This window comes from Centruroides sculpturatus, unplaced genomic scaffold (genome assembly GCF_000671375.1).
Source record: "Centruroides sculpturatus isolate CEXI.00-Female unplaced genomic scaffold, Cexi_2.0 scaffold1044, whole genome shotgun sequence".
NCBI lineage: Eukaryota > Metazoa > Arthropoda > Arachnida > Scorpiones > Buthidae > Centruroides > Centruroides sculpturatus.
This window is the reverse complement of record NW_019385231.1, coordinates 108,759-121,313: the sequence shown is the minus strand read 5'-3', so window position 1 is coordinate 121,313 and position 12,555 is coordinate 108,759. Positions and strand designations below refer to the sequence as shown.

Below are 12,555 nucleotides of genomic sequence, written 5' to 3'. Positions count from 1 at the left end.
ATTTAATAGTCACTGAAATTTAATTCAGTATATTAAATAGATTTATATTATAATTTTCAACAAAAAATAAGTAATTTATAAATACAAGTGAATATAGAATTTAAAAGTCAGATTAAATTTTTAAATTAGTTTTATTATTATGTGAATTATAAATGAAAAAAAATAGTAGTTATCTTTATATTTTATATATGTGGCTTGACATATATGTATATCATCATGTAATTCAATATTTGGAAATTTGATTGTTCTTAAGTTTCAAATGTTTTGATTTACTAATATGTATAATTTTGACAGTGAAAAGGTTGCTATTCTTTAATTTTCATTTTAAATATGTTAATGCAAAACCACTTTGCACAATATTTTTAAAATCTAATTATTGATATTAGCAGAACAAGTTAATTTAAATATATTAAAAAAGTTATTAAAATTATATTAAAAGTTAAGCTGTTTTTTTAATATATTTATCTTATTCTACAATAAGAATTGAAATTGTAACCATTCATAGTAGCAGTAAATTATTCAACAAAAGTTTGTTTTAAAGAAATTAATACCATAATTATTAATAGGAATATTTTTCCTTCTTGTAAATTAAGTTAACAATTATGCATCTTGACATAATCAAGAAGAAAATTCTTATTATTACAAAATAGAGAACCAAATACAAATTTCATAAGAAATAAAATATTACAAAAAATCATTTTTAAATATAAAAAAGAAAATATAATAACTAAAGCTATTTAAACTAAATTCAATGCACTCTTGCTAATTCAAACTATTGTATAAAGTTGTTTGGATTAGCAGGATTTTACATAAAGAAAAGGAAGTCAAAAAAGTCTACTGACTGGGCCGGTTTTGGACTGTTAGCTGCCTACATGCTAGATATTTGGCTGCCCTTATCAATGCTGATTGCGAGTAAATTCATAAACTAANATAAACTTTTTTTATAACAAAATATTTTGAATAGAGTATAAGTTATATTTATTTTCATTTTATTCAAATCAAGCTGCTCTGTAAAAATTGGGGTCTTTTTTCAAAATTAGACTATATTTTAGCACCACCATAAAATAGCATTTGCAAATTAAAATGAAATTAATTTAAATGTGAATATTTAAATTAATAATGTTCATGCACATTTCTTTCTTTATTTAATTTTCTTTTGATTTTGTCAACAATTAAAACAGTGGTGTAAGTAACACATTAAGATTAACAGTAAGGGAATAAAGGCCCATTCAAAATGAAAATTAAGCATAAACATAAAACCTTGTATCTATGTTATTAAATGCAACCATTCACAATGAGTTATGTAGATGTAACCTTAAACTTAATCATAAGACGTTATCATAAATAAAGCTTGGAGTTTGCAAAATTTAAAAGTTTATGAACTTTAAGGTTTTATACTTTTTACATGATTTAAAACAATAAACAATCTTAGTGGTTATGGAATACCCACTGATAAATTTTTCTCTGGTTCAATTGATAAATCCCTTATCACTTGTTGCTTGCACCTTTCTGATGCAAAACACTTAACATGCTTCAATGTTACTTACATGCATTAACTGCACAGTTATACTAACTTTGATGTTTGCACGACAACTGATGATATAATCTGTTTCATCACCAACCACTAGATTAAATTAATAAAAAATTATATCAGTGCACTTTAAAATATAAAATTCAATCTGATAGGTGTGCCTGAGTGTACGCACACACTGCACACTTATCAGAACAGGCTCTGGGTCTACAGACACGTAATAATAATTATATATACACAAAGTCATCATTAAAATTAAAAAAAAATATATCAAAAGTCTCTGTATCAAAATTTATTAAAGGAGTTTTTCTTGTCAGTAGTGTTGCAACTATTACAAGTAGGAATGGCTTTCATTGTTATCTATTGTTTTATTTATCTGGACTAATCATTAATCTGTTCATTAAACTAGAAACTTTATTTAAAAAAAACATAAAGTCAATGTTACTATTGTTTTGTGTGTGTATTGCATATTTTACACACACTAATTGGTGATGATAATAAGTAATAATATGATTTAAAACTATATAAAATTTAAACTTGGAAAATTAGCAATAAAAAAAAAAAAGCAGTTAAACTTGTATTATTTTTTTTTAAATCTAAAGATGGTAAATTTCTGCCAATCATCTAGCCCAATTTATTATATATTTACTTAGGATAATGACAAGTTATTAGACACATATTTTAGTTTTCAGATATTTATTCATATCTAATATTGATACTTTTAAGAAGCAATAACAGATTTGATATACAAAAATGTTTGTTTTCATAAAATAAAAAATCATTTGCATAATTTAATAACATTTCATTTTATAAAATTTTACAAATTTACATTATTATATAAAATTTACATTGTTTAAATTCCTTGATAAATGTCATGTTTATTTAGTGAGTATTTTACTTTAATATGAGATTAAAATTTTTATAATAAATCATTTACTCCAATTATTATTTTCGTATGAACTAAAATTTTAATACTTTTGAATACTATAGAAACACTTGTTATAAAAAATGACAATTTAATGCTACATTTGTACATAAAATGCCATTAATTTACATTTTAAATAATAAAACCTCTGGACATTGCTTTATGTTATTTTTAAAATTAATAAAAATGTCTATATTGAGTTGTGATAGAAAGATGAATAAATAATACAGTATAAGACTATTTTTACATTTCTTTTAAAATGTTATTCTGAGTAGAAGATTATTATATAAATGTATAACTGTGATCAACACAATATAAAATATACAATATATATATATATAAACATCCATACAATACATGTAGATGAAGAATAAAAACGGACGGACAGAGTTAACGCCAATTTACAAAATGTGGCCTTGAAGAATGATAGGTTCAAAAGAAATTTATGCTGCCTATATGCTCCTATCAAAAAGTTATTTTTCTTTTTTCCTGTAAACCTTAGGATTATTATTTATAAATCTGGTTACCAGCCAGATTTATGAATAATGTTTTTAATCTTATTTCAGCAGCATAAAAATCCATTTTTAATGAGAATATAGTTATGTATAGTCAAAATAAGGTTTGACACTTTGATAACAATAAACAACATTCAATAACATCTTGTGCAATGAAAAAACAATATGACTTTCAGCATAGAACTTAATGTAAATTTCTTTTTCTTTTTTGTTGCATTGAGCGCCTGACCAGTCAGACATTCTCGGCTCAATTAATTTACATACATAAAACCAAGTTTTGTTTTGCCGTTAAATTCGGCACTAATGACATTAAAAGCACTTCATGTGTCAATTCGTATTATATCATAAGATAAATTCCACACAGTAGGAGAACAGTTGATAAAACTGAAGAAAGAGTTTTGGACCCGTTATTGCCATTATCACTACCAAGTTGAGGAGAATGTTTAGGTATTGGACTAGCTTCCTTGCCTGCTCCATTTTGAAGCAAATCATAGTTATAACTTCCCTCACCATTGCTATCAACTGGTACTATTTTTCTCTCATTCTCTTCAATAGATTCTGTATCAACCGTCAGTCCCAAACTTCTAGGTTGAGTTTGTGAAATAGATCTACAATCAAACCACCAGACTGCTGTTGAACGTGGATATGGATTATCACTACTGTCAACCTAAAAAGTATTAAAAAATTAATTAGAGATAAAATTTTAAATTAATATAGTTTCTTCTGACAATTTAGACACTCACAGCAAAAGTCCTGTCATTAAATCTATAATAATTTTTTCCTTTAAAGAAATAAGTCCGTCCATTTTTCCACTGGAAGGCAGCATCAACTCTATCGGGTAAACCATTCCAATTACTTATAGGCCGAGGATACCTATCACTCACGGGTGGATCATTCCTGCTATCAAATCTCCAATATTGATTTCCTGTGATGATGATAAAAATTCAAAATTTAATTCAAAAGAAAATATAGGTTTTTAAATTTAAATATTTTTAAGATTAATATAATTACCTTTAAAGAAATAAGTCTTCCCATTACCACTCCATACAAATGCAGCATCAACATTATTTGGTATACCAGTAAACCCAACACTAAGTGATTTTGGATAGCCACTGCTTTTCTTTTTATTCATAAATCTCCAATATTGATCTTTCTAATTAAGACCAATGATAGAAGTTTAGTTGTATTTTAGAATAATTAAAATAATGTAAATTTATAAATATCCCAATTATTACCTTGAAAAAGAAAGTTTTTCCATCTGTCCAAGTAAGAGCTGCATCAATGTTACCTGGTAGACCTTCCCAGTCTTCAGAAATGAGGCGAGGATATCCATCAGCAATACCATCTTCAAGTATTTGCCAGTAATAATCGCCTATTTATAAAAAAGATTGTGTTTAGATTTAAAATTAGAAATCCACACTGCTGTTTTCAGTTAACCAAATATTTTCTAACTGCAGCAGGCCCAAAAAAGGCTACCTTTAGTTATTGAAAATTCTTGCAATGAAATGTAAAATATTATAGAATCCAACAACAGTTTACTTTAACATAAATTAAAAATATAAATGTTAATTTTCATTATTTTTGATTAATTTTAAGCCTTACAAGATTTTAAATGAGATAAAGATAATAACAATTATTCATTAAAAATCTATGAGGATATAAATGTGTGAAATTGTCACTAAAGTCTAATGTTATTTACTTCATTTCTAAACAATAATATGTTGTAACAACATGTGTAAATGTCAATTTAATATTGTTTCCTTTTTATGAAGTTGAATTTTTATTTCCCTCACGGTGTTTCTTAATATATAGCATACTATACCTTTAAAGACATAAGTATTTCCATCTTGAGTCCTAGTTACAGCATCCATATTTGCATCCTGGCAGAGATCAGGAGCATCTCCATTGTCTGGTTTTGGTCTAGGCTTATGACCTGTTTCTGGTTGTGCAGGACGAGAAGGCTTATCTCTGTTATCACCTAAGATCAATATTTTACATGCTTATATCACATAATAAATGAAATTTGTTTTCATTATATCATTTCCTAAGCTACATTAATATGATAATTTTCTTATTGAATATTTTGTTATTATAAAGCTAATTGAAAACTGAAGGAATCATTTTATAAGATTATTATATATTCAGCTAAATATAAATATGCAAAACATTAAGAATTTATGTCAATGTTTTTGGAAAAATTAACATAACTAACTTGAATCTCAAGGTAATCAAACATACCATAAAGAGCTTGAATAGCAAGAATGTCATCTTCATCTAATTGAAAGGTAGATTGATAACCTCTGTAGAAAGGTGCCATTAAAGCAGATTTAACGTCGGAGTGTGACAGACCTAACGAGTGGCCGAACTCATGTGCAGCCACTTGAAACAAATTGGTTCCTGGAGAGATAAATAAAGTGTAATGAAATGTGACCTTCATGTCAAAATCAAAATAGATTTTTAAAAATACATTATTATACATGCATGATGCATACCTGAATATTCATTGATCGTCCACTTTTCTTCATCGTCAAAATGTGCATCTCCACCAAATTGGGGAAAGAATGCATGAGCTAGAGTTTTTCCTGGCCCATCAAAAGGATCACCATCTCCATGCTCTCCTACTTCAAATCTCACATCGATATGAACTCTACCACTCTTTCGAACAGTGAAATTGAGAGGGGTCATATCACTCCAAACCTAAAGGATGGATATTTTCCTAGAATTAATTTCTGAATTCAGTTTCTCAAAAGGAATTCTGATGAATCATAGTTATATACATTATTTGATACAATTATTTAAAAAACAAACAATTGATTTTAGAAAAAACTGATAGAAGTTCTTGCTCTAACTAGCATTATTACTTTGAATGCTCTGGCAATTTCTTTATCTACTTTCTGTCGGTCTTTCAGCCTCCTTGGATATTTGCTAATGCGATAAGTTAAATCAGTCACTCTCCATCTACTGCCTGAAATTTGTAAAACAAAATTTAAAATCCGAATATAATTTGTTTTTCACTTGTCAAAAAAGAAAATTTACCTTGAAGTGTGTAACGTTTCTTTCTTGCCAGATCCCCGTGACCGACACGATCTCGGACTCCACAGCGAGGCACATTCATCATAACCAGAGTCTGATTGTCTAAGATACCTGACAAAAAATATAATTTTATTATTTACAAGATAAAAAAAATAGTAAAATAATTTAGCAAATTATTGTTAAAATTAATATTTTTCAGATGGCATTTTGAAATTTGAAAATTTTCATTTTTCAAAATGCTTGCTGACCATTGTACATCATAAATGTACAATGGACAGCAAGAGTATGGCTAATGTGGCCCAAGCCACAGTTGCCAATTGATCAAATGACTGATATTTTTATCATCTATTAAATCAATGAAAATGACATATGATTTGGACACCAGACACTTGACATGCACACATGATATATGACTGTATTCTCTCTTTATACTGTCAAAACATGTCCATAAACTTTTCAAATAAAAATTCTCTGTATTTAATATATATTTTTCATTAATATACACTATTCTACAGAGTGATTGAAAGGTCCCTCTAGAGTGCTTTAATTAATTAATGATATAAATATAACAGGTTATGATGCAGTACAGCAATATTAGTTTAAAGGCAATATGGTTAAAATCAGCTAAAGCATATATATAGTATTAAAAATGGCTTTGATAATTCTTTAGACAAAAAGCAACGCTTCTCAATGTATTCAAAAATGTTAATGTGGATATCTAGTATACACCCAGTAATGGCAGTATTAGTAGTACTGTAGTAGCAGCATAATGGAGATAATGCAGTTGAAAGAAAAATTATTGATATTTTAGGACAGCTGGAAATTTGTAATCTAATATTTAAAAAAAAAACTATAATTAAACTTTAAAAATTGAATCGCAATGTTAAATTAATTAATTTAATCTACAAGATGCAAATATTTTTATTTTGCTTTTGAATACTTTTAGTTAATTTTCTTAATTAATATGTATAAATTAAACACAATAAAAATCATCTATGATAGCAAATCGTTTAATCTTTCCGCGATTAATGGTCGGAGGATTGAAAATATAGTTTTTCTGTTACTGACCTGAAATTAAAATCAATAGGTAAATTCCTTCTCGCAAGCGCTAAATATAAGCGCGAATGGTGCATAATTATACCAATAACGTCAAGGACGGGTGTTTCAATTATAAGTGTGGAAGTTCGTTTTAGTTTAGAATTGGGATTTGAGAAAGTTTGTAGTCGCTGGTATACACCTCCTACGGTTCCCTCGTCCCACCAGCGGGGATGTTTACCGCGTTACAAGTGGCAACCACGTGTGGCCTTTCGCTACTCACTGGTAGAAAGTGTGTCAAGTGAAAAAGGACGATGAAAATCAATTAGACTACGTAGCGAAGTAAAAATGGTGCACGGCCGTTTTTTCCTCTACTCGACCGACAGAGGAAAATGCACGGATAAACGAAGGTCGCCGACTGCGAGATCCGCCACTTTTTGTTCTCTATCTGTTTAATTTCAAAAGGAAGGTTATTAAAACACGATCCAAATAAAATAATACAACCGACGTACTTCCAGTTTTTATACACACATACAAAAAAAAACTAAAAATAAAACCTTTGCCTTGAACCGCCACACATCCCCATTGTTTTTCAAGGGAACTTCAGAAATTTATGTTATTTCTCAGAATAATACGATAGACAAAAAAGTCGGTCGAAGTTTATTGAAATATCGAAAAAGATTCTCGGAAATTTTGTTCGTAGTTCAACACAGATGGCATTTTTTTGTATGAGGTGCTGAAAAACGTCCTATCTCGAATCCGAATCTTTTCAACAAAATTGTACGAGGCTTTAATTTATGATAAACAGAAAGTTTTAGAATGATATAACTAGAGATAAAAATTAATTGGAGAAGAAAGAACTCTTGTTTAAAGGCGGTTTCGAATTGTCAAGTAAGAGAGATTTTTCTGGAATTTCAGTCGATTCCACATCAGAGTACTTGACGTGAAATTTTAAGTATCTCCTCCTTAAAACCATTTAATTTTAATCAGACATCACAAAAATTCTTGTGTTTAATGGCGCTCATTTTTAATTAAAGCACTAAAGTCAACAGGAACCTTAATGACCACTTCTAAGGTATTCCTCGGAAATTAAAATATCCAAAAATGGTCTCTAGGGAATTACAAAGGGAAAAAGTAAATTTTCTATAACAAACGATTAAGTGAAGGACTGTGTTTGCTTATGTAACAAAGGGGTTTCCCATTACCATTTCACATTTTCCCCTTTGATACAGGTGTATCGAATTTTTGCTGTTCCGTAATAATGAGTTGTATGTTGTCTCACCTGTTTCGTTTAAACCCGCGAATCTTTGGAAGTCCTTAATAGCTAATTTGACGGAGTCTTCTGTCAGGAGAGAAGCCGAATTTCCTTTCGTTTGGTCCATGTATCCGAAACGTTGCAAATACATCTGCAAGAAAGAGAGGGAGATTATTCTATAGAGCGGAGTAAATGATCATTTTTAGCACGACGAGTAGGTGGATCTCGTCACGTTGGGCACGGCCAGGACCGCGAAAAACCCATTAGTATAGAATTTAGGACGGCGTCCTTAATTAAATAAGAGGAGGAGGATATGGCGCAGAATGGAAATCACGTTCCTGACTGCCGTTCGCTACGTCCTGCCAACGTACTAGGGTCATTCGAAGGATCGTAATTCATCACCATTCATTCATTGTTATCGTCGTCGGTCCCGACAATAAACAACGAAAAACGAAAGTTTATTCCTCGTTTAATTGTAAGGACGAGAAATAGCACGAATTATCACGCAGCATACATCGACCTAAGATGAAAATATCGATAAGAATCACGAAATGTCTTCTCGTCCGTCTACACTAGAAATTCATTTCGTACCGTAGTGCGACGCAAATTTACTACTGTATAATTTGCGTTTATATCGTCGTTCGACATTAAGAGTTTCGATTCACAAAGTACTTCTACGATCTTAAAGTAGGTTGGGATCAGCGGCACATCCAGAGGGGGCCAAGGGCCCTAGCATCCCCAAAGTAAAAAAAAAAAAAAAATACTAATTAGGAAAAGGTTTTTAGAAAAATTTACTAAATTTCATTTTTTTATTTATATCGTGTGATGTCTTCTATTTCTACATTAATTATGAATCAGCGGTGGCATAAAGGAAATTTTATCGAATTCGCATTTAAAATTTCTTTTATCCTCCTAGACTAAATCCTGGGTGCCCCACTGATTGGGATCGAGATATTTTTAGTGAAAAAATTCTGAACGACGTTTGTAATAAAAAGGTATTTTGGAGAGAAATAGAAAGTGGTATTGGTAGAGGAAACATAGTAAAAAGGAAGAAAACTTCCTTGGCAGTTGTAAAGATATGGACAGACGACGAGGCCGGTCGAAGGACAGCCAAACAAAACTCGTCTCGCACGACATCTTCGAAATAAAAAGAATATTCTTATCTCGATTGTTTGAAGGAAAACATCTGCACACGCTCCCCCTTCGTGTTTTTTTCTTACGTAACACTATCTGTTATTCCAGCGAGAAGGATTCACCATTCGTCACTTTCGAGTGGATCCAATAGTCTAAAGTGTATTCCCACAGTGGGGGAAACAGAGAAAGCAAAAGGCGTAACGTAATCGATAGCCTTTCAACTACGGACTCGGCCTTCCGTACTGTCATGTGAGTAGAGAAGTTTCTATCGCGACGTAAGCTGTTTAAACCAAGTAAAATAGAACATTGTAGGAAGAACGAGTTCTTTCCATTATAAGGGAAACCCGAAAAACAAACAGTTTTTCATCCGAATTTCTACCAGTTGGAAATATTGTTGCTGCTCCGTTCTACGCGTCAAGGTTAAGTAACCAAAGGCTTTCGTTCCAATTACTACTTGGCTTAATTTCAAGGATCGGCGTCGCCATTCTATCGACGCCGATCGGTGCGGCGGGCCATCACAGTTTACTTATTAACGAGTCCCAGCCATCGACTTACAGAAACGAATGATTCTAGCATGACGTCAGCCGCCGGATGCCGTAAGACGGGCACCTGACTACCCCACAATCGTCAGACAGACCGGTCGGGCCGACGCCCTTCGGAAAGGTCCGAAATGACGTAGAAATTTCTTTACGGACACCGACGTCCGATAAAAATAACGTCCGTGCGTAAGCATCCCGCGTTTCCGCCGACGAAGGACGTCGACGCACTGACGTCATCACAGGTGACCTCCGCAGGTAAAACGGGGGCCGTTCCGTCCCACGCTCGACCGCAACGCCAAATACGATTTTTAAAAAATCGAATGACGTAAATGCAGTTTTATGTAGCGGACGATCTTCGAGCGAAACGCGACATTTTAGTCACTCCAAAAAAAAAAAATTTAAATTTAAACCGGAAGGGACGGTGCGGAAGAAGAATAATTTTACTCACCATGGCCTGGACGGGGGTGGAAATGAACTCGGACGTTGCCTTAACGAGGAGCGCGCGGGCCAAGACTAGAACCAGAAGGGAGAACATGTTTGTAAGGATCGACGATAAACGTCGCTACTCACTTTGGCATGACTGACGAGAATGAAACAACCGCTCGCTATTTATCGTTCGGTGCGAGTTGAGTCATTTACCGGTACGTCCGGCCAATGGGAGAAGAGAAAACTACACTGCGCCTGCGCTTTGAGATAAATTAGTCACCACGTGGATTCTCTAGTCTAGTGTTTCCGCTTGAATAATAATAGTTAAGTAGAATGGGTTCGGTTTCTTCTTAATCGATCGCCGTTTTTCGGCTTTTTTTTTTTTGTGGAATCTTTCCGTAGTAAAGCGTTCGAATGTATTGGAAATTCGGGTACCGCTTTCGATTTTTAAACTCGTGATATCGAACGAAACGAAACTTCTGGAGAATTTACTCTTTCGTTGACTAAGAACGATAACCGCACGGTGGACGACACTTTGCGTGTCGCGTGTCTCCACATGTGGGTCAATCGGAAATATCGGGGTTAAACGCTTCTCTGTTTGCACAGCCACGTGCCTAGCTTAACTCCCGGCGGATTATTTTCGCATAAATTTAAGCAGAGTTCTTATTTTAAATGGAGATTTTTTCTTTCTTTCGCCGAGGGGATTTTTGGCTAAAACGGATCCGACGGCGAAAAAATAAACAAATGGCCATATTAGGAAGCCGATTCTTAATTGTATTATCCAACCGAGAGGAAATCAGATATCATCTGTATTATCATTTCCGAAAATGGGGAGGAGTCGCGTTTCTCTCTTATGGAAAGTTTCTTTTATAGAGTTACAGTTTTGATGTTTACGTCGCATTTATTCATGAGAAGTTTTACTGGCGCAATTCTCGAATATACATATATATATTTTTTTCCTATCGGAAAGTTATTGAATCGAAGCATTCAATTAGGATAAAATTCGTGTTTGCTACAAAGACGGTTGACGGAGTACATGAAAAAAAGGATGCGTAACATTTTATGGCTATTATAACAGCATTCCAAATTGATATCGTTATTTCAACAGCTGTTTTATCTCCAGTTTTCGTCCACAGCCATTCACCGCCGCGAAATGGAATCGGCGAAACGTAACTCCTGTCACGTGACGGAAATCGTGCATCTTTGTGTTTTTGGCATTCTCGATTCTTCGCACTCGAGGATGCGCATTTATTTCGCTCCCAAGGGCAAGTTAAATAAATTTTTACATTGATCCTGGGATCGGTTCTGTTACATTGTATTCTGAATTTTTAAACAGAAAAATATGTATATATTTTTTTTTACTGTAGCTCGTGATTTCCTCATTTCTTCGAATGTCGCTGACTAATTAAACCGAAGGGATTTTTTTTCCTTCAATAAAATATAAACGTACTTATAAAGGTATTAATTATCGACTTCGATCGTATCTGATTGTCATTCTAAACAGCGGCTTTCCTCGAAAGTTTATCAATAAAAAACGATTTTTAAAAGAAAATGGTTGCGTATGTGTCAAATTGAAAATTGTGAAAGCACTCGCGGTTTGTAAAAGATATTACCAAAAATTTCATTTTGCACAATATCGTCGGACTCATCTTTAAGTAAAATACAGTGCAGAAATTAAAAAAAGGTGGTGCGGTAATATTAGAGAAGTCATCCCGCTAGTACCGAATGTAATTATTAAAATATATGTAAATGAAATATATTTTATTCGCTAGAATATAAATTATACAACATAACTATTATAAATACCGTGATTTATACCCACGCTCGATTTTTCTAAGAAGTCATTAAGCATCTTAAGACTATGGCAGTATTCGTAATGGTCACTTCTTTGTTGGAGAAGTACGCGAAAAATTATCAGAAAAGTATGTTTCGTATTTCTTTTTGCGAGATTTCGTATGATAACACATTGGTGTCTTCACCAACTAGCTAATTAATAACGTAAAGCAATGAGTAAAATACTATTACATTGAAAAAGTTTACAATTATGCAATTATTATGCAAGAGAAGAAATGGAGATTCCATTTTAATCGAGGATCTAATTAAGGATACGGAACAAACTTCGGATTTTATTGATTTGAGTTCCGATATGACAACAATACTAT

General features: G+C 32.2%; 1 protein-coding gene across 1 annotated transcript; it reads right to left on the bottom strand.

Annotated features, from left to right (window-relative positions):
- Nucleotides 1-2,678: 2,678 nt before the first annotated feature.
- On the bottom strand, nucleotides 2,679-10,745 carry LOC111636483 (stromelysin-3-like). The gene is made up of 11 exons (XM_023381743.1): nucleotides 10,416-10,745; nucleotides 8,322-8,445; nucleotides 6,008-6,115; nucleotides 5,833-5,936; nucleotides 5,464-5,668; nucleotides 5,210-5,368; nucleotides 4,794-4,949; nucleotides 4,207-4,343; nucleotides 3,983-4,124; nucleotides 3,715-3,896; nucleotides 2,679-3,638 (listed from the first exon to the last, which is right to left on the bottom strand). The coding sequence occupies exons 1-11, from the start codon at nucleotides 10,500-10,502 to the stop codon at nucleotides 3,309-3,311; spliced, it is 1,734 nt and encodes a 577-aa protein (XP_023237511.1). The 5' UTR covers nucleotides 10,503-10,745; the 3' UTR covers nucleotides 2,679-3,308.
- Nucleotides 10,746-12,555: the final 1,810 nt, after the last annotated feature.